The sequence below is a fragment of the Eumetopias jubatus genome, unplaced genomic scaffold (assembly GCF_037043125.1).
Source record: "Eumetopias jubatus isolate StellerSeaLion01/CBP00866 unplaced genomic scaffold, mEumJub1_p1.0 scaffold_1, whole genome shotgun sequence".
In the NCBI taxonomy this organism is placed as follows: Eukaryota; Metazoa; Chordata; class Mammalia; order Carnivora; family Otariidae; genus Eumetopias; species Eumetopias jubatus.
The window spans coordinates 79,337,390-79,364,530 of record NW_028274807.1 but is presented as its reverse complement, the minus strand read 5'-3'; the positions used below and the strand labels follow the sequence as shown (position 1 = coordinate 79,364,530).

General features: G+C 40.6%; 1 protein-coding gene across 4 annotated transcripts; it reads left to right on the top strand.

The window, feature by feature from the left end:
- Positions 1-643: 643 nt before the first annotated feature.
- FETUB (fetuin B) lies at positions 644-25,549 on the top strand. 4 transcript variants are annotated; one of them, XM_028101012.2, is made up of 8 exons: positions 644-796; positions 11,898-12,120; positions 12,457-12,567; positions 14,059-14,146; positions 16,021-16,184; positions 16,912-17,013; positions 24,242-24,325; positions 25,166-25,549. In XM_028101012.2, exons 2-8 carry the CDS (start codon positions 11,899-11,901, stop codon positions 25,547-25,549), a joined length of 1,155 nt encoding a protein of 384 aa, XP_027956813.2. In that variant the 5' UTR covers positions 644-796; position 11,898. The 4 variants fall into 4 exon arrangements, with proteins under 4 accessions (XP_027956813.2, XP_027956814.2, XP_027956815.2 ...); XM_088017859.1 differs by lacking the exon at positions 644-796 and having other exon boundaries at positions 12,046-12,121; positions 12,455-12,567; XM_028101013.2 differs by lacking the exons at positions 644-796; positions 12,457-12,567 and having other exon boundaries at positions 11,899-12,120.
- Positions 25,550-27,141: the final 1,592 nt, after the last annotated feature.

Below are 27,141 nucleotides of genomic sequence, written 5' to 3'. Positions count from 1 at the left end.
TGACTCTGATAGATGTTACCACACAGTGGGTATTGGAAAGGGCACATGCTTTGGGGTGACACAGTCAGCAGATGGGGATAAAAATACCTTCCAACAAAGTCTGAGGCTTGGGTGTAAGACCCCCCCTCTCAGCAGTGCTCATTCCCTTCCTTTCTTCGGTCAGGGTATGCACAGTACCGGTTAGGATGGGATACTGCAATAAGGCCACTCTGGGAGTGAGACCCATGAGAACCGGCACTTCCAGGTGAAGGGAACCATTTGCAGAGCTGCCACACCCTCCAAGTTGGCTTGTACAGGTGTTAGTGAGGTAATTTGGGAAGTCCCAGGTCTGAGCAAGGTGCTGGGTTGCTCCTCAGAAAGAAACTGCACCTAATTAAAGATTAGCCTTCTGCCCACCCCCCATACCCCCACCCCCGGCCCAGCTCTAATTGGAGAACCAGTGGAAGCCAGCTAATGAAGGCTGCAGCTCAGTGAAGTGCATTGCTGCCTGGCATTCTGCAGTGACAATGCAGTCTGTTTGCAGGATATGAAAGGGGGAATCAGAGGGGAAGAACTTGTCAGTGTTTGCCCAGCCTGCTGGAGAGATGCTGGAGAGGCATCTTTCTCCCGTGTAAATTAACCAGCAGGCTTCTGGTTTATATATCAGTCGCTTGTGCGTAGGGTCAGTGTGAGTCAGCCCCCAGGTCTCAGTGACCCTGTGTCCTTAGGAAAGCCTGAATGTGTGACCTGCACAGCTGACACATGCTTGACATCTCTTCAAAAACCAGCACTGCTCCCTCCAACCTCATTCACGATGGTGAGCAGGAGATGTGCATTTGGAGATCATACATGCTTTTCCTTAGGGTGCTTTCTTACCTTTTAGAAACTCTTTGGTGAGTTGTTTTTTTTTTTTAAGATTTTATTTATTTATTTGACAGAGAGAGAGAGAAAGCGAGAGAGCATACGAGCAGAAGGTGTGGCAGGCAGAGGGAGAAGCAGGCTCCCCGCGGAGCAGGGAGCACGACTTGGTGCTCCATCCCAGGACCCTGGGATCATGCCCTGAGCCGAAGGCAGACGCTTAACTGACTGAGCCACCCACGCGCCTCTCTTTGGTGAGGTATTGAGGAAAACTGTGTGCCAGGCACTTTATTTGTGTGTGGGAATCCACCTAACCCTCACATCTGTCCTGTGGATTAACTGTGGCCTCAATTTATCAATGAGGAAGCTGGGATTCAGAGACAGTGAGGAACCCACATTTCATCACACGGCTGATGAGTGGTAGAGCTGGGATTCCAATGCAGGCTTGTTCCAGCCCGGAGTCTGTCCTCTTGGCTACAACACCATATGGGTTCTTAGAAGAAATCCCACTCGTGATACTATAAGGCAGGTTTGCCCTAGGAATATTTTTGATGCTGAAAAATGTGCCCTAGACATTCTGAATTTTCTCAAACATGGCCTAAATATGATTGATAAAAGTAAGGGAGAGAAAGAAGCTCCAGATATAAGGAGCTTTAGGAGATGGCCAAAAGTTAACAGAGGCCACTGGGTAGGTTGAGAGGACGAATACCATTCAGTTTTATAGAGGAGACAACTGGAAGGACATGGACGATAAACTACGTAATCCATATTTTTAAATTTTTGCTGATTCCTGATCTTACTCCCTTGGTTTCCCTTCCTATTGGGAATACTTTTACTCATCCTTCAAGCCCCAGACTGAATGTCACCTCCTTCGAGAAGCCTTTCTTGACTTCCTCAGCAGAGGAACTGGCTCAGCAGAGCTAGTTTCTCCTCCAGTTGCTTTCCTAATACCCACTCAAGAGCGCCTTCCTTTCCGAAGCCATACAGGCTAGATGCAAACCCTAGCTGTAAGACTTTGGGCAACTTACTTCACCTCTCTGTTCCTCAGTTTTCCCTGTCTGAACAATGAGAATAATAGCAGCACTTACAGACCTGGGTTGGTTGTGGCCTTAAAATGAGAGAAGGAGCCCACAGTGTTTAGCACACGGCTGGACACATACTGAGAACTCATTAATGTTGTTTATTATTTATAATGCTGGGCATAGGCAGCATACGGAACAAACATTCATTATTTGTGGAAGGAAGAAAAGATGCAGGGAGGGAAAGAGAGGAGAGAGAAGAGCCCAAGTGGCCACAGAGACCCATCTTCAACCAGGGCAGTGCCGGCCTGGCATTTGGAACCGTGGGCGCCTCCCAGTTACCCTCCGTGCACACCCTGCCCTCTCAGGGCAAGTCTTGGTACCTGTATTTCTAACTCCCCCAGAGACCTAATCCCACGAACTGCGCCTCTCTCACCTCTGAGCAGACAATGCCTCACCTGTCTGAACTCTTCCTACTCTAGAACAGTCACGAATCACACCTGTGTTGGGGGCGGGTGGGCCGGGAGGCCTGGTACCGGCCCCTCCTAGCTCAAGGAAAACCAGCCCTGTTTCTCCTAACCTGGCCTGCTTGGGGGTGACTCCATTCAGGCGGCCCGGAACAAGGCGACCAGCAGAGTGGCACGGGATCCGCAGTGTGTGAGACGAGCTGAGGACCCCGGGGAACACCCCAGCACTGATAGCAGACACGGTCTCTGTGCATTGTAGGGCCCCGGGCTGCACCAAGCACCCTGCACGCACCGGCCCTGCGTCTGCTCCTGACCACAGCCTCAGGAGGTGGGTGCTCCTGCCACCTGCCCTTGACAGGGAGCAGCTTGCATGGCCTAATCAAGGGGCCACAACTGACCATTGAGCCCCTTAACTGAGGTCTGCTGCAGTGTGAAACTGTGGCCACCAGCTCATTCCCAGTTTTTATATTAGTTGCAGATTGAAATGATAGTGTTTTGAATATACTGGGTTGAGCACAATACTAAAATGAATTGTATCTATTTCTTCTTACTTTTTAAATGTGGCTGCTAGAAAATGTAAACTTAAACATGGGAGTGGCGGGTTAGGTGATGACCCTAAGCCAGAGCCAAGACGCAGACCCAGGTCGAATGTGTCCACGGCCTCACTCTTCGCTCTGATGCTGAAACCAAACTCCTACGCTGATGCTCAGATCATCCCCACACGGGATGGGGACCAAAGAGAAGTGTCACCTGGGGTGCAGTTCCTGGGGAGATGGAATATGTTCCCCTCTCTCTCCAAGTGGGTGCGTGTGTGCGTGGGAGTGCTGCTCTTTTATGGAGAAAGAAACTAAATGTTAGGGCACGCCCACAGCACGTGAGGCCCTCCGCCATGCCAAGGGCAGAAGTGGAACTTAAATCCAGGTCTGCTTGCCTCCAAAGACTGGCCTCTTCCCCACGGCCTCTGCCAGGGCTTCCGGACTCCACAGCCTAGAAGGGGGCTGGACCCAGGTTGTTTGACACGGAGTCGAAACCCAGATGCCATGGAAATGGAATGACGTCGGGTACAGAGAAAGGCAGGAAGGCCTTCCTGCAGCTGGAAGGGCTCCAGGTGATCGCATGGCCCCCAAACCCATCCCCACAGATGAGGAATCCGGGTCTCGGAAAGCTGTGCCCCTCCCTCTTGGTCACACAGTTAAGGGCTGCACCAGGACATCTGGGTCAGAGACTGCTTTACTCTCTGGTCAGTGCGTCCTCGGATTTTAATCTGGTTCTTGGAGCCCTGCTTTTCATTCGGGTTGCAGTGACGGCCTTCAGCCGTGCCCATCTGATGCATTTCCTCAGGCCACGGACTGTCTCCTCCTGTCTTGCGTCCTCCGTCCTTCCCGACCTCTATCCACACATGGCTCAAGCCCTGTGAACGTGCACTCGCTGGCTGGAAATCTTTGTTGGACCCCGGAACCTGAGTATCTAGTTGCCATGCCATCTCCTATTTTCCTAGTGTTGCTCGTATTTGAAAACAATGCCTAATGCCCAACTCTAAGGAGCAGGGATTTTTAGATTTGGGTTTGTAAATCAAGCCTCAAAAACTGTTTACTTGCCTGCAGAAATCAGCGAGGGGCTGTATTTTATTAATCTAATTAGTCTGATTAACTCTTGGTCCCAGAAAGCCTCCCACAGTCCCTGGTGTTGTAGTGGTGCTCAGTAAGTGCCTGTGGAATTTCAAGGAACTATCATGATCATACTGACAGCAATAGCTCCGCACTGTGTGCCAAGTGTGGGTCTAGCCTTCGGTGTGTTTGTAATCCCCTATGAGGGAGAGGTACGATTAGCCCATTTTATAGATTTGGCTACTGAGGCTAACAGGGGTTAAGTGCCTTTTCAAGTTCATTTAGTTGGTAATTAAGAGTTACAGTTAGGCTATTGCTATGTTTGGTCTGATGAAAAGAATTCTATTTTATTTTATTTATTTATTTGACAGAGAGACAGCGAGAGAGGGAACACAAGCAGCGGAGTGGGAGAGGGAGAAGCAGGCTTCCCGCGGAGCAGGGAGCCTGATGCGGGGCTTGATCCCAGGGTCCTGGGATCATGACCCGAGCCAAAGGCAGACATTTAACAACTGAGCCACCCAGGCGCCCCTGCCCGAGAGAATTCTAAACTACGTTTCTGTACTGGTTCTACCACCAATTCGTCTATGATTTTTGTTAAGCACGCCACGTCCCTAAGCCTCAATCGTCTCACCTAAGAAGCATGCTGGTTAGATTCACTCAATTTCCATTCTGGGCACTTTTCAGTGAGGCTGGATACTACCACCAGGTGACCTATAGTGCCATGATTTAACTAAGAGCATGGTTATCAAATAAGAAAGAAAATATTTTCCATTCAACTTTTAAATAAAAGTTTAAATTTGATCACAACAACTAATTACAATAATCCTAACCGGCAATGCAAATCATTATATTTAAGTTTCATGTGAAATTAAATGCCTTGCTCACATTTAGTTTGCTGTTATCAGACATGGCTGACCATATCCTGAATTTTGGTTCGGGCCGGAGGGGACATTCTTTCAATCCATTTGAAATATCTCCCCTTCTAGTCAAAATCTTCACACCTCTCACCAGTTTCTTATCAGAAAAACTCAGAGATAGCTCTCCCATCCACACATACAGCAATTCCAAACGTGTATTTTGTGAATTATCACTAAGGATTACAAAAACCTCTCTTAAGTAAGTATAGGAAACTGGAAAAATAGGTTTCTTTACCTCAAAGCTCTGGAGAGCTTTTCACAGGCTAGTGTGTGTTTGAGACTCTATGAGACCAAGCTGGTGTGGGTGCAGCAGTTCCTAAAGGTATCTGAGCACAGAATATTGAGGACAGGGGCAGGGGTGGGGACACATTTCAGGCACTAGCTTTCTATGGAATACCTTCTTGTGAAATCCTAATGTAGAAGCTTCCTTCCAGTCTTGGTTCTTTTCTCTTGTAACAAGCTACCTCTAATGTGTGTGGGAGGTTTTTTAACAGAAAGTTTAAAATGATATTTGTGTTTTGTACAGTTTCAATCCGTAGAAACTTCCTGAACCCCAAGCAGAAGCTGCAAGAAACAAAGCAAGAAACAGTGTATTACTGGCTTTCCAGCCCACCTACTCATCATTAGCTGTCTCTTCTTTATTGTTTTATGCTTGTACACGTAAGTTTATTTTTTAAAAATTATTTTAAGTTTCTATTTTAATTCCAGTTAGTTAACATACAGTGTAATATCAGTTTCAGGTGTGCAATATAGTGATTCAACACTTCCATATAACACCCGGTGCTCGTGCACTCCTTAATCCCCATCACCTGTTTAACCCATCCCCCTGCCCACCCCCTCTGGTAACCATCAGCTTGTTCTCTGTAATTAAGAGTCTGTTTCTTGGTTGGTGTCTGTCTTATTTTTTTTCCTTTTCCTCGTTTATTTTGTTTCTTAAGTTCCACATATGAGTGAAATCATATGGTATTTGTCTTTCTCTGATTGGCTTTTTTCACTTAGCGTGATACACTCTAGCTCTATCCATGTTGTTGCAAATGGCAAGATTTTATTTTTTCATGGCTAATATTCCATTGTGTGTATGTATATAGGTACATACACACACACCATGTCTTCTTTATCCATTCATCATCAGTCCATGGACACTTGGGCTGCCTCCATATCTTGGCTATTGTAAATAATGTTGCTATAAACACAGGGTTGCATGTATTCCTTTGAATTAATGTTCTTGTATTCTGTGGGTAAACATCCAGTAGTGCGATTGCTGGATCACAACGTAGTTCTACTATTAACTTTTTGAGAAACCTCCATACTGTTTTCCACAGTGGCTGCACCAATTTGCATTCCCACCAACAGTGCATGAGTGTTCCTTTTTCTCCATAGCCTCGCCAACACCTGTTGTTTCTTGTGTTACTGATTTTAGCCATTCTGACAGATGTGAGGTTATACGTCATTGTAGATTTGTACTTCCCTGATGATGAGTGATGTTGAGCACTTGTCATGTGTCTGTTGGCCATCTGAATGTCTTCTCTGGAAAAATATCTGTTCATGTCTTCTGTCCACTTTTTAATTGGATTATTTTTTGGGTGTTGAGGTTGTTTTTTTTTTTTAAGTTCTTTGTGTATTTTGGATACTAAAGCCTTTATTGTATATATCATTCCAAATATCTTCCCCCATTCTGTAGGTTGCCTTTTAGTTTTGTTGATTATTTCCTTTGCTGTGTGCAGAAGCTTTTTTATTTTAATGAAATTTCAACGGCTTATTTTTGCTTTTGTTTCCTTAGCCTCAGGAGACATGGCTAGAAAGAAGTTGCTATGGCCAATGTCAATGAAGTTACTGCCTGTGCTCTCTTCTAGGATTTATGGTTTCAGGTCTCACATTTAGGTCTTTAATCCATTTAAAATTTATTTTTGTGTGTGGTGTAAGAAAGTCGTCCAGTTTCTGGGGCACCTGAGTGGCTCAGATGGTTAAGCTTCTGCCTTTGGCTCAGGTCATGATCCCAGGGTCCTGGGATCGAGCCCTGCATCGGGCTCCCTGCTCAGTGGGGAGCCTGCTTCTCCCTCTGCCTCTGCCTCTGCCTCTCTCTCTCTCATGAATAAATAAATAAAACATTAAAAAAAAGAAAGTTGTCCAGTTTCATTCTTTTGCATGTAGCTGTGAGTTTTCCCAACACCATTTGTTGAAGAGACTGTCCTTTTCCCATTGGATAGTCTTTCCTGCTTTTGTTGAAGATTGATTGACCATATAATTGTGGGTTTATTTCTGGGTTTCCTATTCTGTTCCATTGACCTGTGTCTATTTTTCTGCCAGTACCATACTGTTTTGATTACTACAGCTTTGTAATATAACTTGAAGTCTAGAATTGTGATGCCTCCAGCTTTGCTTTTCTTTATCAAGATTGCCTTGTCTATTCAGGGTCCTTTGTGGTTCCATACAAATTTTGGGATTGTTCTAACTCTGTGAAAAATGCTGTTGGTATTTTGATAGAGATTGCATTAAATGTGTAGATTGCTGTGGGTAGTATGGACATTTTAACAATATATGTTTTTCCAATCCATGAGCATGGGATGTTTTTCCATTTTGTTGTGTCATCTTCAATTTCTTTCATCAATGTTTGCACGTTTCAGAGTACAGGTCTTTCACCTCTTTGTTTAAGTTCATTCCTAGGTATCTTATTATTTTTGGTGCAATTGTAAATGGAATTGTTTTCTTAATTTCTCTTTATACTGCTTCATTATTGGTGTATAGAAATGCAACAGATTTCTATACATTGATTTTGTATCCTACAATTTTACTGAATTCATTTATCAGTTCTAGCAGTTTTTTGGTGGAGTCTTTCAGGGTTTTCTATATAGAGTATCATGTCATCTGCAAATAGTGAAAAGTTTTACTTCTTCCTTACTGATTTGGTTCCTTTTATTTCTTTTCGTTGTCTGATTGCTGTGGCTAGGACTTCCAGTACTATGTGAAGTACAGTGGTGAGAGTGGACATCCTTGTCTTGTTCATGACCTTAGGGGAAAAGCTCTGTGTTTCCGCATTAAGGATAATGCTAGCTGTGGGTTTTTCATATATGGCTTTTGTTATGTTGAGGTATGTTCCCTCTAAACCTGCTTTGTTGAGGGTTTTTATCACGAATGGATGTTGTACTTGGCCAAATGCTTTTTCTGCATCTATCAAAATGATCATATGGTTCTTATCCTTTCTCTTATTGATGTGATGAATCACATTGATTGATTTGGGAATGTTGAACTACGCTTGCATCCCGGGAATAAACCCCACTTGATCCTGGTGAATGATTTTTTAAAATGTATTGTTGAATTCAGTTTGCTAGCATTTTGTTGAGTATTTTTTTTTTTTTTTTTTTTTTTTGCATCTGTGTTCACCAGGGATATTGGCCTGTGGTCCTTCTTCTTCTTCTTTTTTTTTTTTTTTGGTGTCTTTATCTAGTTCCAGTATGAGGGTAATGTTGACCTCATAGAATAAATTTGGAAGTTTTCCTTCCTTTTCTATTTTTTGGAATAGTTTGAGAAGAATAGATATTAACTCTTCTTTATTTTTTTAAAGATTTTATTTATTTATTTGACAGAGAGAGACACAGCGAGAGAGGGAACACAAGCAGGGGGAGTGGGAGAGGGAGAAGCAGGCTTCCTGCTGAGCAGGGAGCCCGATGCGGGACTCGATCCCAGGACCCCAGGATCATGACCTGAGCCGAAGGCAGACACTTAAGGACTGAGCCACCTAGGGGCCCCATTAACTCTTCTTAAATGTTTGTTAGAATTTGCCTGTGAACCCATCTGGTCCTAGACTTCTGTTTGTTGAGAGTCTTTTGTTTACTGATTGAATTTCTTTGCTAGCAATTGGTCTGTTCACATTTTCTATTTCTTCTGATTTCAGTTTTAGTAGTTTATGTGTTTCTAGGAATTTATCCATTTCTTCCAGGTTGTCCAATATGTTGGCATATAGTTTTTCATAATATTCTCTTATAATTGTTTGTATTTCTATGGTGTTGGTTATTTCTTACTGTCATTTGTGACTTTATTTTGGAGGTCCTTTCTCTTCTTTTTGATAAGCCTGTTTAGGGGTTTTATCAATTTGATTAATTTTTTCAAAGAACCAGCTTCTGGTTTCATTGATCAGTTCTATTGTTTTTTTTAACTTCTGTATCACATATTTCTGCTCTAATCTCTATTATTTCCTTCCTTTTGCTGGGTTTAGGCTTCATTTGTTCTTCTTTTTCTCTTTTAGGTGTAAGGTTGTTTAGGTTGTTTATTTGAGATTTTTCCTGCTTCTTGAGGTAGGCCTGTATTGCTATGAACTTTTCTCTTAGGACCACTTTTGCTGCATCCCAGAGGTTTTGGACTACTGTGTTTTCATTTTCATTTGTTTCCATGTACTTTTTTATGTCATCCTTTATTTCCTGGTTGGCCCATTCATTGTTTAGTAGCATGCTGTTTAACCTCCATTTGTGGTCTTTCCAGATTTTTTCTTGTGGTTGATTTCTAGTTTCATAGCATTTTGGTCAGAAAATGTGCATGGTATGATTTCAATCTTCTTGAATTCGTTGAGGTTTGTTTTGTGGGCAACTATGTGATCTATTCTGGAGAATGTTCCATGTGCACTTGAAAAGAATGTGTATTGTGCTGGTTTAGGCTAGAATATTCTGAATATATCTGTTAAATCCATCTGGTCCAGTGTGTCATTCAAAGCCATTGTTTCTTTGTTGATTTCGTTTAGATGATCTGTCCATTGATGTAAGTAGGGTGTTAGAGTTCTCTACTATTACTGCACTATTATTGGTTAGTTCCTTTCTGTTTGTTATTAACTGTTTTATGATTTTGTGTGCTCCTATGTTGGAAGCATAAATATTTACAATTATTGTGTCTTGTTGGGTTGTCCCCTTTATTATTATATAGTGTCCTTCTTTGTCTCTTGTTACAGCCTTTGTTTTAAAGTCTATTTTGTCTGATGTAAGAATTTTCTTTTCACAGACATCTATTTGCATAATAAATGTTTCTCCATCCCCTTACTTTCAACCTGCACATGTCTTTAGGTCTAAAATGAGTCTCTTGTAGGCAGCTTATGGGTCTTGTTTTTTGACCCACTCTGTCACCCCATTTCTTTTGATTGGAGCATTAGTACATTTACATTCGAAATTATTATTGATAGGGATGCCTGGGTGTCTCAGTCAGTTAAGCGCCTGCCTTCAGCTCAGGTCATGATCCCAGGGTCCTGGGATCAAGTACTGCATTGGGCTCCTTGCTCAGCGGGGAGTCTGCTTCTCCCTCTGCCTGCTGCTCCCCCTGCTTGTGCTCTCTCTGTCTCTCTGACAAATAAAGTCTTTTAAAAAAATTATTATTGATAGGTATGTATTTATTGCCATTTTATTACTTGTTTTCTGGTTGTTTCTGAAGATTTTCTCTGATCCTTTCTTGTCTTTCTCTCATGTCTTGCTGATTTTCTTTAGTGGTATATTTGGATTTCGTTCGCTTTATTTGCATGTTTATTAGTGGTTTCAGATATACAGTTACCATTAGGTTTGTATATAACCTCTTCTTCAAGTAGCAGTCTATATTAAGTTGATGGTTGTTCAAGTTTCAACCCATTCATTTCTCCTCTCCTCCCCACATTTTAGGTATATGTTATTATATTTTATATCCTTTTTTTCCCAAGATTTTATTTATTTGAGAGAGATAGCATAAGCAGAGGGGAGGGTTAGAGGGAGAGGGAGAAGCAGACTCCCTACTGAGCAGGGAGCCTGACGTGGGGCTCGATTCCAGGACCCCAGGATCATGACCTGAGCCAAAGGTAGACACTTAACCTACTGAGCCACCCAGATACCCCTATATTTTATATCCCTTTTCTCGTGTGAGTTCCTTGACTGATTTTTTTACAGAAATACTTGTTTTTACTGCTTTTGTGTTTCCTAACTTTATACTGTCATTTTTGGTCTCCTTTCCACTCAAAGAGTCACCTTTAGTATTTCTTGCAGGGCTGGTTTAATGGTCATGAACTCCTTTAGTGTTTAGTCTGAAAAACTCTATTTCTCCTTCTTTTCTGAATGATTAGCTATCTCTTCTTAACCATAGTGTTTAATGAGTTTGCTTCCGTACAGATCCACAGAAAGAGAAGTAGACTTGGAGTATGATACAAGAACTATTGATGTATCATTCACTTTTTCTTTGAACAAAGCTTTGTTTTAAAAAAAATTAAATAAGGCTAACTAGAACACTTTCTAGCCATGTCCCACAGTGCATTAGGAATGTCACTGATGCTTTATGCAGGTGATGTGAGGTTAGAGCCCTTTTCCTGATCTAATAAGAACGGTGAACACAGGAAGTCAGGCAGGAAATCTGAACTCACTGAACACGATTGGGACCGAACACTGTGTTCCGAACTATTAGTGTGGCCCAGGACATCAGCTGGAGGGCAGGTGCCAGGGGAGAAGGAAAAAGGTGACAGCCCACATATTCTGATCATGTAGAGCCCTGGACACAAACCAGAATCCATTCCTGACCTCCTAGGAGCCTTGACCCATGTGTTTATTATGGTTTCTTAGGAAAAGTTTAGGAGGGGCACCTGGATGGCTCAGTTGTTAAGCGTCTGCCTTTGGCTCAGGTCGTGATCCCAGGATCCTGGGATCAAGCCCCGCATGGGGCTCTCTGCTCAGCGGGGGCCCTGCTTCTCACTCTCTCCCTCCCCCCTGCTTGTGTTCCTGCTCTTGCTATCTCTCTCTGTCAAATAAATAAATAAAATCTTTAAAAAGAAAAAAAAAGAAAAGGTTAGGAAACAAATTTGTTTACATGACATGTAAATATGAGATTGCTTCAGGGTCCAAGGTTAGAAACATTGGCAAATCCCATCCAAAGTACTGACTCAGGGAAATCCACATTGAGAATTCAAAGAGACAATGGGACATCGTGTTTCAAAAGCTGGTTACCGGTTCAGATTGTGATTACAAAACTGTGCACATTAACTTTACAGAGCGAGCGCTGTGAGCAGCCTGATCCCTATACCTCTATATCCTGACTCATCCTGGAACTTGTTCCTCACAGAATGGGTCTGCTCCTACCCCTGGTGCTCTGCACACTGGCTGCATGCTGCAGGGCTAGATCTGTACCCATGCCACCGCCCCCCTTATTTGTCCTCCCCCGTGGCTGCAATGACTCAGATGTTCTGACAGTCACAGGCTTTGCCCTTCAGGACATCAACAGGGACCGAAAGGATGGCTATGTGCTGAGACTCAACCGAGTGAGCGATGTCCGCGAACACAGACAGGCAAGTGACAGTCCCTTATCTTGGGCGGGTGCTTACACAAGCTGAGGAGGCCACCCAGGGGATGGGACCCCAGAGACATGAGTTGGCAGATGCTTTCCAAATTGGAAACCCTGCTAAGAACGTTCCTCTCTTCCCTGCCAGGGTGTGCTATGTGCTCTTGTTATTGTGCTAATAGTTCTCCTACTCTGACACTTTGTCTAGTGTCCAACAGGTTATCCAAAATCTCCACAAACATCAGAGACTTTGGCTCTGCCATAAAACAGAGACTTTTTGGCCAGTCTTTAGGGGTTTCTGCTTCATGTGGGATGCAGTGCTTTTCTCAACCCCCTCTCACAGGTTGACCTGGGATCTCTGTTCTATCTCACGCTGGACGTGTTAGAGACTGACTGCCATGTACTCACCAGGAAGGAATGGAAGGACTGTGAGATGAAGCACCTTCATAGATCGGTAAGTGCTTGTGTCCAGGCACTCTGGAGAAGCTAGGTGTTCTCTGACCTGGGTGAGGATTGCTCAGTGTGTGCCATCTCTTCATTATAATCTCTCAGGCATGGTTCCCATGTGGTTATTCCAATACTGTAGAGTTTAGTTTTAAAAGTTTAATCAAAGGAGCTTCTGAGTGTCCCACTGGGAGTCATGACCCCAGAATTGAAAAGTTGCCCCCAAATTGTTTTCTACCCTCAAGACCCTCCTATAGGCTCTGAGCTAGTGTTTGAATTGTGAGAAAAAATATTTGAGATGTAGTGCTCTGGATGTGTGTCTAAGGAAGACTACAGAAGCAATGGAGAAGGGGCTTCTTTCTTGGTTTTATTTTGCTTTGTTTCAGTGAACACTGATATGGAATGTGAGGCTGGGGAGAGGGAAGGCTTACAGTATGGGGGCTCCCAGAGGTGCCATAGAAGGATTTCCTGGAATCATAGAACCTAAAAGGCCTCAGAATTCAACCTTTTAAAGGCGACTATTGAAGAAGCTTGAAAATAACATAGTCACCTGTCTTTTGATTCTCAATTATCCTGAGGTTATGTCCGTTAATCAGTATGAAACTTTATATTTTGAGTGCAGAACTGTGTTTAGAAATAAACTATTTGATCAAGATATCTTTTCTAGTCATTTAACCAAATTTGTCAAATTGCACCTATCTGGTTTTGAAGAGCAAAGAGTATGCTTTTATATTTGTTATAGTGACACTAGCTGCTATAATATATACCCTAAAAAGTGTATGCTGATTCCAACATGATAGAAGTTTATTTCTCACTCATGGAAAGTTCAAAATAGAAATTCCTGATCAAGAGGGGGCTTTCCTCCAGAAGTGACTTGGAGCCCCACGCTCCTTCCACATTGTGGTTCTCGACAGCCACCTTCAACTCGTGGTTTCTATGACTGCCATGCTTTTCTGCATCAGGCCATGGAAAGAGAAAGAGCATAGTGGACAGGTCACATGGAGAAAACTTCATGGGCCACCTGGAAATGGTTACAATCACTTCTCACCTTCCTGTGGTTGCAACTCGATTATACACAGTCATACCTAATCTGGAAGGAGGCTGGGAAATGTAGACTCACTGTGTTTCAGAAGAAGGTTGACTATTTGTTGATTTGCTGGCAGTTTCTCATACCCCAAACCACCAAAACTGATCTTAGTCTTTCATTATTTCAAAAGAAAGTGTCCATGGGCACCTGAGTGACATAGTCAGTTAAGTGTCCGGCTCTTGGTTTCGGCTCAGGTTGGTGATCTCAGGGTCGTGAGATCGAACCCCATGTCAGACTCTGCACTCAGCGTGGAGTCTGCTGGAGATTCTCTCTCTCCCTCTCCCTCTGCCCCTCCTCTCTCTCTCTCAAATAAATAAATCTTAAAAAATAAAATGTTCAATCTAATTTTGGGGACATTTTTAAAAGTCAGAGTTTTTGTTCCACCATTTCATAAAATGTGTGTGTTTGTTCCAGGTTTATGGTCAATGCAAAGCAATATTTTATGTAAACATGCCAGCAAGGGTTCTCTACTTACCCGCTTATAACTGTACTCTTCGCCCAGGTAAGAGAGCACTCTGATTTTGTTCATTTTAATAAAATATGGAAAAAGAACATTAAAAAGGGGCTATGCCTAGAGTATACAGGGTTCTCCCATTCTTACTTCCTATTCATGCCAAGGCCATGTTCTTCTATCCAGTATTTGCCTCTCCTATGAAGTTCAACTTGTACCACTCTTCTTCCCACAAGCAATCTTCTTAAATAACCTGCTTAAATCCTTTATTATAGAGGGCTGCATTAAATCCTAAATGTTTAGTCTGTTGGAAATGGCTTCATCTCTACTCTGGTCCCCAGGCTCCCTTTCTAGTTCTCTCTGACATTATTTCCCTGACTATACCAACTCTGCACTTTCTGCAACTGGATGGATGCTTCGCTATTTTCCGAGCACACATTGTACTTTCCGATGTCCACGTCTACTATTTGCCTCCTCCTCTGCTAAGGATGTCCTCACCCAACACCCTCTGCCCTTAGAACTTACATTCTTTGAGGACCCTGCCAATGTTGCTTCTTCCATCATGTTCTCTATTCCAGAAAGGAAAGGTGCTCACCTGTTCTCATTCCTATACAGATTTAGCCTAACCATAGAACAGAGACAACGCGCTGCCTTGATTTGGGTCTCCTATCTTTTTTCGAGCAGAACATGTATTCCTTCTTCCTGCCTGCCAAAGCCCTCCCTCTATTCCTATTAAGTGTAAGGAGTCCCATAGTACTGTTGGATAAATGAACTAAGAATGAGGCTGAAACTAATGGCATTTCAAATAGGCACGTGAATTCGTTCTGGATCCTTCTTTGGAAAGCAAACATCCAAGGCATGGGAAAATAGGATGTGGCTGCTTGTCAAACTATACGTGAATGTGACTCCCCTGGTGGATCTTGTTCAAGTGCAGATTTCTGATTCTAGAAAGTCTGCATTTCTAATAAGATCCAGGAGAAAACAATGTTGCTGGATCCTTTGGGAGCTAAAGCAACAAAGCAAATGTTTTATTAGCCACTGTTTAAGCTTCCTGGTTGTGAAGATGAGTCTTCAAAAATGAATCAGAGAACAACCAACAAGACAGATTGGGATTTAAATGGAAGTCATAGGTGACAGAGGTATGGGAGGTCAGGAAGTGACCCGTGGGGACGATGGTGCCGGAGTAATAAGCTATGGAAATTGCCTCACATTATGCCCAAATACATGCAAATAAACATACAATTGATCAAAACAATGTATTTGCTCTACAGAGATAACTTCCAGAAAAGTTCCCTGGCCTGACTTTCATATGACTTTTGCCACCCCCAGCTCCTCCCAATCAGAAATGCTCACTACGCGTTTAGCATGATTATTCTATCCAGTCATACAGTGATTTGACCAATATTTGTTTTCTGGCCTGCTTGTATTTTCTAACCGGGAAGGGTGTGCTTACCTGCTGTATGTCATTCAATAAGCATTTGCTAAGCACTTACAATGCATTAGACGTTATGTTATGTGTTGGAGACTAAAAGGCGAATAAGACATGACACTAATGAAATCCCAACATTTTAAGACGCTCAGTCTGCCTGACAGAGGCAATGATGGTGGCAGATACTGAGCTAACTGGGGAAAAGTTTTTATATCAATATAACACACATATATTTTTGGACACAATTTCTGGGGTAAATACCTTTGTGTGAGGTGAAAAAATCTTGCTTTAATTTTTTTTGAATTATGAAAGTAATACACACTCATTGCAGAATACTCTGCTAACAGCTTTCTTTCTAGATAATGTCTTTTCCATTCATTCCATCCTTGCCAAAATGATTTTTTTTGATCTCTGCTTCTGTTGTGGACGTATGATTTCTGGGATTAAAAATCATTAAGGAGTTTCCTTTTTAAACTTCTCTCTTTGGCGTCAACAGTTTCTCAAAGAAAGATTCACAGAATGTGCCCTGACTGCCCCAGGACCACTGACCTGTCAGATCCCAAGGTTCTGGAAGCTGCCCTTGAGTCTCTTGCAAAATACAACAGTAAGAGCACCTCAAAGCAGTATTCTCTCGTCCAAGTAATCCAGGCTTCTAGCCAGGTGAGGTTGAAGTGTCATTACACCAACAATGTGTCTCATAACTGTTACTGTCAGTTCCTAAGCTGAGAGGTGAATATGAAGGCATTCCTTTTAATTTGAACAGAAAAGCCTTTTCTTTATTCCCTACTTGGGTAGACCTGATATACATTCAGCCATGTTTCAGTGTCTGAGTTATGCCATGGGATTTCCACCAGAGTTGCGGGACTCCATTTTACTTCATTGGCCTTAAGGTGAGAAGGGAAATAGACTCATAGTCTCCTTGGTTATTCACTATTTGCTGCTACATTCTCATATTTAATTGACCGTGGACCATTTAGTAAGTCAATTTCTGCTTCTTCTTAAGGCCTGGAATGGATTGTGAGTTTTACAGGTTAGAGAAAATGAAGGCTCATTTGTATTTGGATGATGTTGAATCTGTTATATAGAGGAAAGTTAATCTAAAAACTAATCTGTGGGAAGAAAAATCAGCTCACCCAAGGGAAGGTTTTTAGAGCCCTTTCAAATCCTTAAGAAGGGAAGAAAGTATGGTGATTATGTTTTTTAAATGACAAAATCACAGTGCATGCTTTGATCTTGGTGGGGAGTATAGGGACAGTAGGAGACCTGTGTTGACATTGACTTTGACTGAGGACATTTGGTTCTCCTAAATAAAATGCTGCCAAACCTGAATGATTTCTCCATATAGTAAGATTTGATTTTTTATTTCTCAACTCTCATCTCATACCAGTGGGTGGTTGGCCCTTCCTACTTTGTGGAATACTTAATCAAAGAGTCACCATGTACCAAATCCCAAGCCAGCAGCTGTGCACTTCAGCCCCATGACTCCGAGGTAAGTATTCCTGAATGTCTTCGTAATTTAAGATTTGTATTCACAAGTCATCTATCAATACTTATTGAGCAACAAATTATTACATGAGGTGTTGTAATGCATGAGATGCTTTTCTTCCCCTTAAGTAACAACTGACTAAATAGATATTGTGCAGGCTCAGATGCAATTATAAAGGATTTTATTTTATCATAACTGCAATTTTCATCAGCAATATGATGGCTTTGCAAAAAAAATTAATCATAGGACACTGTAAAACATAGACGAATCTTCTCAGTGGTTTGTGATGGTCCTGCTTCTATCTGAACAAATCCAGTTACATTTGGAATACAGCATGGTATTCCATTCCTTGGACCACTCTGTAAGAAGGACAAAGAAGTCAAAGAGGCCTTCTTTCAAAGAATGCATTCAAGATGGGCAGGGCACCTTGAAACCATTTGAAACACACCTGGTGGAAAATGTCAATTGACACAATGTCTTGTAGCCCAATTGGGCAAAATGAGTCAAAACACTTTTTTCTCCTTATTTACTTACTTATACTAACAGCTTCATTAAGTATAACTCACACATCATAAAATTCACCCTTTAAGGTATACAATCCAGGGGTTTTTTTCTTTTTCTTTTTTTTTTAGTAGATTCACAGAGTTGTGCCACCATCACCACTATGTAATTTTAGAATATTTTCATCAGCCCAAAAAGAAACCCCTCACCCAAGCCCCTGGAGACTGCTAATCTATTTATTGTCTATGACTTTGTCTTCTTCTGGACTTCCCATATAATGGAATCATGCTGTGTATGGCCTTTTGTGTCTGCTTTTTTCACTTAACATAATGTTTTCAAGGTCTATTTGTGTTGTAGCATGGATCAGTGCTTCATTCCTTTTTATGGCCAAATAATATTTCATTGCATGGATGCACCATGTACTGTTTATTCATCCATTAGTCAATGGATATTTGGGTTGCTTCCCCCTTTGCGCTCTTATAAATGATGGTGCTGAGAGCGTTTGTATACAAGTTTTTATGTATACTGTGTTTTCATTTCTTCTGGATATATAGTTTGAAGTGGGATTGCTGGGTCGCACTTTATGTTTAACCTTTTGACTGACTGCCAAGCTGTTTTCCAAAGTGACTGCACCAGTTTTATAATCCCATCTGCAACATATGAGGGTTTCAATTTCTCCATAATATGTTACTTGCAAATTATCGTTAGCTGTCTTTTATTATAGCTCTCTTATTGAGTATGAAGTGGTATCTCATTTTGGTTGTCACTTGCATTTTCCTCATGGCTAATGATGTTAAGCATCTTTTAATGTACTTGTTGGTTATTATCGTGTATATATTCTTTGGAGAAATGTCTCTTCAGATCCTTTGACTATTTTAAAATTGGACTATTTATTTTCTTATTGTTGAATTGTAGGAGTTCTTTACATATTCTAGAGAAAATCCCTTAATCACATATGTGATTGCAAATATTTTCTCTCATTCTCTGGATTGTCTATTCATTTTCTTTTCTTTCTTTTTTTTTTAAAGATTTTTATTTATTTGCCAGAGAAAGACACAGCGAGAGAGGAAACACAAGCAGGGGGAGTGGGAGAGGGAGAAACAGGCTTCCTGCCGAGCAGGGAGCCCGATGTGGGGCTCGATCCCAGGACCCTGGGATCATGACCTGAGCCGAAGGCAGACGCTTAATGACTGAGCCACTCGGACGCCCCATCTATTCATTTTCTTAATGATGTTCTTTGAAGTATAAAAGTTGTACATTCAAATGTACACTGTATATTCTACTGTATATATTTTTAAAAATTGAAATGCATGTTTTTCTAGTTTTCTTAATAATTACACACTTTAAAAATAATTAAATACTTAATTACATACTGTAATTAAAGATCTAATACCACCCTGCAACAAATAAATTAACATTTTTAGTAAAAAAAAAGTTTTTAATTTCCATGAAGTCCCTCTTATTTATTTTTGTTATCATTGTGCATTTGGAGTCATCTCTAAGAAATCATTGCCTAATCCAAGATCACTAAGATTTACTCCTATGTATTCTTCGAAGAGTTTTGTAGTTTTAGCTCTTATGTTTAGGTTTGTGACCCATACTGAGTCAATTTTTGTATATTGTGTGAGGTAGGAGGTTCAGCTTCATTCTTTGCATGTGGATATCCATTTGTCCTAGAATTTTTTGTTGAAAAAACAATCATTTTCCCCCATTTGAGTGTCTTGGCATACTTCTTGAAGATCACTTGACCATAAATGTCAAGGTTTATTTCTGTACTCTCCATTTTATTCCATGAATCTATATAGCTATCCTTATACCACAGCTTCACTATCTTGAATACTATAGCTTTGTAGTAAATTTTGAAATTGGGATGTGTGAGTCCTATTTTGATCTTTTTATTCAAAATTATTTGGGTATTCTGGATCCCTTGCATTTTCATAATAATCTTAGGATCAGCTTGTCATTTTCTATTTCTATTTTAAAAAGGTAGTTAAAAATGTGATAAGAATTGCACTGAATCTATAGACCAATGTGGGACATATTGTCATGTTAACAATATTAAGTCTTTCAGTCCATGAATATGGACTGTCTTTCCTTTTGTTTAGGACTCACTCAATTTCCTTCAACAATGTTTTGTAGTTTTCAATGTTCAATACTCAGTTATTTGTATATCTAAATATCTTATTATCTTTGATGCTAAAATAACGTATTTGTTTCCTTAATTTTATTTTTCAATAGTTTCCTGCAAATGTATAGAAATACAATTGATTTTTGCATATTGATCTTGTATCCTGTAACCTTGCTGGACTCATTTACTCTTTCTAATAGTTTTCTAGTAGATTCCTTAGGATTTTCTACATACAAGATCACATCATCTGCAATTAGAGATAGCTTTACTTCTTCCTTTCCAATCTGCATGCCTTTTAATTCTTTTTCTTGCCGAATTTCCCTGGCTAGAACTTCCAGTACAATATTGAACAGAGGTGGGAAGAGTAGACATCCTTATCTTATTCCTGGGGAAAACATTGAGTATTTCATCATTGAATATGATGTTAACTGTAGGTTTTTCATGGATGCCTTCTATTAAATTGAAAAAGTTCTATTCCTAATTTCTGAATGATTTTTAATCAAGAAACAGTGTTAGAGTTTATCAAATGCTTTTTCTGAGTTAATGAGATAACCATGGCCTTTTTTCTCCTTTAATCTATTATTATTGTATATAACAATGATTGACTCTTGTATGTTAAAATAATCTTGGAGGCACCTGGGTGGCTCAGTCAGTTAAGCATCTGCCTTTGGCTCAGGTCATGATCCTAGGGTCCTGGGATCAAGCCCCATGTCAGGCTCTATGCTCAGCAGGAAACTGCTTCTCCCTTTGCCTGCCACTCCCCCGCTGCTTGTACTCTCTCTCTCTGTGTCAAATGAATAAATAGAATCTTTTTTAAAAATAAATAAAAATAAAATAATCTTACACTTTGGAGATGAATCTCAACTGGTCACGGTATGTAATCCTTTTTCTTAGTTGCTGATTTCAATTTGCCAGTATTTTTTTATAAGATTTTTCATTTATATTCATGAGATGTTAATCTATAGTTTTCTTGTATTGTCTCTGCTTGATTTTCATATGAATTTAATACTGGCCTCACAGAATGAGTTGGGAAAATTTCCCTCCTCTTCTATTTTATTTTGGAGAGTTTGCTAAGGATTGGTGTTCATTTTCCTTTAAATGTTTGGTAGAATTCACCAGTGGGCCTGAGCTTGTCTTTGTGAGAAGTTTGGGGTTTTTAAAAACTATTATTAACAATTCAATCTTTTTACTTGTTTAGTTCTATTCAGATTTTCTGTTTCTTTTAAGTTTTGGTAGTTTGTGTCTTCCTAGGAATCTGTCCATTTTATCCAAGTTACCTAATTTCTCAGCATACAGGAAGATGTTCATAGTATTCCCTTCTTATTTCTGAGAGATTGGAGGTGATGTCCCCTCTTTAATTCCAATTTTAGTAATATGAGTCATTTTGTTCTTGGTCAGTCTAGAGTTTTGTCATTTTTGTTGATCTTTTCAAATAATCAACTTGCAGTTTTATTTTCCATTTTTATAATCATCTAGTTCATTTATTTCCTCTCTGCTCTTTATTATGGCCTTCTTTTTGCTTGCTTTGGGATGAGTTTTTTTTTTTTTTTTTTCCTGTTAAGGTAGAAGGTTATGTAAATGATATGCTATTTTTTTTTCTTTTTTAACAATAGCATTTACATCTACAAATTTCCTTCTAAGCAGTGCTTTAGCTAATCTCATAAGTTGTGCATGTTTTGTTTTGGTTTCATTCATCTCAAAGTATTTTCTAATTTTCTCTGTGACTACTTCTTTGACCAATTGGCTATATAGGAGTATGTCATCTAATATTTGCAAAATTCCCCAGTTTTTTTAATCCATTTCCAAATTCATTCCACTGTGGTTGGAGAATATGGTCCATATGATCTCAAGTCTTTTAAATTTATTGAAGTTTGTTTTAAAATTTAACATAAGGTATATCCTGGAAAATATTCCATGTACACTTGAGAAGCGTGTATATTCTACTGTCATTAGGTGGAGCATTCTGTAATTATTGGTTTATAGGGTCTTCTGTTTCCTTGTTGATGTTATGCATAGTTGTTCTATACACTATTGAAAGTGAGGTTTCCAACTATTATTGTTGACTTGTCTTTATCTCCTTCGAATTCTGTCAGTTTTGCTTATGTTCTTTGGGGCTCTGTTGTTAGGTACATATATATTTACAGTTTTGTCTTCCTAATAATTGGCCTTTTTATCATTATGAAGTGTTTTTCCTTGTCTCTGTCAACAATTTTTGTCTTAGAGTCAACTTTGTCTGATATTTGTATAGCCAACCCAGATTTCTTTTGGTTACTGTTTGCATTATATATTTTTTTCCATCTTTTTACTTTCAAACTATGTGCGTCTTTGAATCTAAAGTGTGTGTCTCAAAAGCCTTGTATAATTATTCAAGTGAATTTTCTCAAGGAATAATTGGGAAAGCATTTTCACCCTATTCTGTAGGATCTCTTCTTCTTGCTTATCAATAACATCTTGGGCAGATCCCATAGCTTTCTGGTCATTTTCAATAATAAGAACAATTTCACTTAGGTAATTAAGATTCACTAGCAGGTCTGAAAAAAATCTGTTCAATCAATTCTGAATCAAAACTTCTATCTTATATCCAATGCAAAGCTTTTCTCTCTCTCTCCATAGCTTCAACATAACTCAGAGTTTTAGGACCTGCTGTGAGAAAGGGGGTCAAGGTCTATTCTTTCTTTCTCTCCCTTCTGTAATCTTTTGCTTAATTCTTGCTCTTCCAAGTTCCAAGCAGAATGAAAGAGGAGAAGAAAGAAGAGTACAAAGTCTTTTTTATATAACTGCAGTTGTAGTTTTCTCTTGGTCTACCCTGACCCTCCATAAGACAGGTTCCAGTGCTGGTTCTCTCAAGTGGTACAGGTGTGGGTTCATCCAGGGGTCCTTTCCTGGAAGGATAATGTATTCTCTAGCTGAGTCCTTGGAACTACCCCTTCTCAAATTCAGCCCCCAGATTTTCACTATCACATGCCCCTTCTCTGGAAGATTGTCCATTGGGTAGGTACTTTCAAAAAAGCCTCACCTATGGCATTTGCTTGTCCCAAGGAATTCACACATTTTTTACTATTCCAAACAGTGGAAACAGTGTTCCCTTTCCTGCCCTTTCTCCTTACCCTACCACAGTAGGCTCTTTTAGCCAAGATACTGCCTTCAGAATGCTCTGAGAGAGAAGCAGATACCAATCTTCATAGCCCATACATCCCCAAACTCTAGGGTTCACATGTTAAGCTTGCTCACAAGCTCCCTCTTTGTGGTTCACCCTAGTTTCAGCATGAATTAGAGTAGCTCAGCAAATCCTACTCAGAGTGGGAGTAGCCAGGCTCTACTTGGTACAGGTAACTGCAGTCTCTCTAGAAGGTTCTTTTAGAGAGTGTCCCCTATATGATTTGGTGAAGAATTGGAGAAGGGAAAGGCTGAAGCCCTATTCTCCAAGGACTTTCTACATTAATGGATTTTCCCATCTTAAGGAATTTCAAATCTTCTCTTTATATAGTCCGGACATAGGTGATAGAGTAATATTCAGGCAATCTGTTTAGCCACATTTTAGTAAATTCCATGTGAATATTCTTAAGAGTTCTTCTTTAGAAATTGAGGCAGCATTTTATTACAATATTCTATTTGCACTTGAATATATGTACACTCTATGACTCTAAAATTCCTCTTTTAGGAATTTACCCTAAGAAAGTAACTAAGAACTTGTTAATAATGCAGAGGAATATTAGTTAGTGATTATAAAGAAGATCACAGAAGACTATTTAATGCCATTAAAGGATTTTCACAATAGATTATTAAGTAACAAGAGAGGGTTATAAAATAATATATGCAATATAATCCTATTTATCTAGAAGAAAGATATATATGCATAGGAAAAAGGTTAGAGGAAAAGAAATCAAATCATTGTGGGACACACACACACACCTTTCATGCAAGTACAGGTCTTTTTATTTTATTTTTGTTTATCCATATTCTAAATACTTATTATATTTGTATTAAGAAAACAAAATTATTTTATTTCTAAATAAAGATAAGTTGAAGGAGCTGAAAGGAATTTTGTCTGAGAAAGGAAAACTCAGGTGGAACATACACAAAAAGCCACTACTATGTGAGAGATGAGAACAGGTTTTCAAAATGACCCAAGGGTAGAAGTAAGACCAAGAGGTAGATGTTCTATAGACACAGATTTCTGCTCAATACAAAGAATTTTCTAATGGTTTGTTCCTCAAGAAATCCTGAGTTTAGGGGCCCCTGGGTGGCTCAGTTGGTTAAGTGTCCAACTCTTGATCTCAGCTCAGGTTTTGATCTCATGGTCATGAGTTCAACCCTGGCATTGGGCTCTGCACTGGACATGGAGCCTACTTAAAAAAATAAAAATAAGTTTAAAAAGTAAATCCTGAGTTTCACATCTTTGGAGGAAATTTAGCCTAGTTTGGGTGATTATTTGGTAAAAATGATCTAGAGAGAGTTGGCTCAGAGCCTACCCATAACATGGTAAGAACATAAAAATGTTGATTGGCTGTGTGTGCACACAAGCAGAAAGCAAGTTGATTTCCATTTATAATCACTGATAATCATAATACTCACAGGATGTTGTATTTTCTCTGTCTTTAGCCTGTTGGTCTTTGCAAAGGTTCTGTGACTCAAGGAGAAATAGAAAAGTTTGTCTCCGTGACTTGTGACTTCTTTGAACGACAGGTATTTTTCAATCTAATTGTTTGTCTTCTCATGAAGAAGAGAGCAGATAATCTAAATCCTAACTGCCCTCTCCTTTTAATTTCCTAAAATCTGTGATCACCACTTTATTCAGGTTGCCCCAAGGTCACACCCACGGGGGTGGCTGGTTAAAGACTAGTCATCCTTTTTTCCCCCCCAGTTACAATGTTGTCCTACAGAATAAGTAGGACTCCTTCAGAAACAGATATCGTAGCTCGGATGGCTCAGGCCTCTGAAACATTAAATCCAGTGTTCCAAAGACCCTTACCCTTTCCAAAAGTATTTATTGAGTGTTAACTATGAGGCAGCCAGCTCTAGTTGAGAGTGTGATTGAGACAGGTCACCTTGTCCCAGTCCAGCTCTGCCACCCGTGAGGTGTGACTCTGGGCAAGTTCTTACCTCTCTGAGTCTTGGTTGCCTTGTCTGTAGAATGGGGTTGCAACACCGACCTTGTTCAGATCCCTGTGGGAAACAATGAGAGGAACTGGATGAAGGGCGCTGTGTGGGGCCTGGCAATGAATAAGCCCTGAATAAAGGTAGCTATGACTGCACTACTGGGAGTAGGGTGACAGCGCCCTGGGAACTTGGAAAAAGCCATTTAACCTTTCCAAACCATTGTTCAGCTCTGAATTTGTGAGACTTGCAGTCAAGCTTCTGTTGTCTGCTTTTGCTTTTTAACCCTTTAACTAGAGGTCCATCCCTCTAGCTGGTCTCCCTTTGAGACATTCCATTAAAAAGTCCCAGAACAGCTTAGCTTGGTACTAGTCATGGCAGGAGTCTTTCCCGGGAATGTTCCCCTATTTGAAAATGTTCTTATTTCAGGTTCCTGCCCCCGGAGGGGAAGACCCTGCTGTTAACCAGGGACCTGCGCACCTCCCTGGGCTGGAAGAGTCCCAGCAGAAAATCGTAACCCCTACTTCCAACTTGCCCCCCAAGGCTGTGCCTAAAGGATCTGTCCAATACCTACCCGAGTTGGATGATGAGAAGAAGCCCGAGGATGCTGAGGAAAACAGCCCTGTTGAGGCCTTTCCTGTGAAGCTGGATCTCACCACAAATCCTCAGGGAGAAAGCCTGGATGTGTCCTTCCTTTTCCTGGGGCCTGTGGAGAAGAAGCTGGTTGTCCTGCCTTTTCCCAAGGAAGGACAATGCTCTGCTGAGTGCCCAGGACCAGCCCAGCAGGACAACCCTCTTATTCTCCCACCATGAGAACCACGTAGAGGATTCCATGGGGGTGTAGTGCTCTGCAGGAGAAGAGAGGTACTGGGGAAGGGGGGCAGAGAGACAGCTCAAATATAGAAGAGTGACAAATAAAGTATATCTTTTGATTCTTCTTGGTCTCATCATGTTATCTGGAAGTATAAATACTAAGACTACACTGTCTACTTGTACATGGGGCTGTGTCTCTTCTGAACCATCCAAGGCCTCATACCATGGACAGATGCTCTCTGCCTCCCCTGTCTTCAGTCTCTCCTGCTGTACTCTTACTGACTTTTAGCTAAGTCTCTGATATAGGGCCTGCCATACTTAGGAATGCTCTCTTCTTTCTGGGCAAGAGCACACTGTGATTCTTCTGATCAAAATGAGATGAAAATTGAAGGATATCAAGAGACTGAGATCCATCAGAATGTCATTCTCCTTTTATTCCATAATTTTTTCAACACAATGTATTGGTCAGATATTGTTTGCACAGCCTTCAATCTGAGGGTGGAATTTTGTGTTGTTTTCTGACCTGTCTGAATAGTCTCTGAGTCCCGGAACTTGATAAACTCACCTATCAATAAGGAGTAGTTGGAAGAGACAGTTGCCTGTGGCCTGTGGTTGAGCCTGGGGAGAACCAAACATTGCTCCAAGTTGGGGAGCTTTCTGACTCCTATAATAGTTTTACTCAGAGTAGAAATTAAGAGCCTGATAACATTCATTCCCAATTTTTTTCACTTAAAAAATAATAGATATGTATATAATATATATTATAATGTATATAATGTATATGTATATAAGGTTTATAAGATATGTATATAATGTGCATGTATACACATGTATATTATGTTTGGGTACATATATTTACACAAATATATGTAATACCTGCATATACATATACACACATCTTTTGAAATTTGACAGGTGTTATGGGTTGAATTGTTTCCCCACAATTCATATACTGAAGTTGTAACCCCCAGTATCTCAGAATGTGGTTGTATTTGGATATAAGTCTTTAAAAAGGTGATTTAGTTAAAATGAAATCATTAGTGTGGGCCCTAATACAACATGGGCCCAGATGAGCCCATGGACATGGATGAGCACAGAAGTAAGACCATGTGGGGCACAGAGAGAAGGTGGCCAAGGAGAGAGTCCTCAGAAGAAAGTAACCTGCTGACACCTTGATCTTGGACTTCCAGCCTCCAGGACTGTGAGGAAATTAACTTCTGTCATTTCAGCCACTCAGTTTATGGTACTTATGGCAGTCCTGGCAAGCTAGTAAAACAGGGAATTTGCAGGTGTAACTATTGTGCTCCAACCCAGCAGCTGTTTCTTAGAAGAGGTACATAGGCCTTGACAGCGTTTGTTTAAGAGCATCAGACAATATTCACGCACTGTTACTCTTAGCTGCTTCCTATAGGAAGGAAAACAATTAAGTAGGGGCATTATGCCGAGCCTTAGACCCTGTCTCACTCAGAGTCCAACAAGAAACACAATGCATTACTAGCACTGTATGACCTTGAAGGTTCAATGAAGGAAGGGGAAGGGAATGCACGGCTTGTGTGAGCACACCTAAATATCAGCAAAACCAGAGGAAAAGC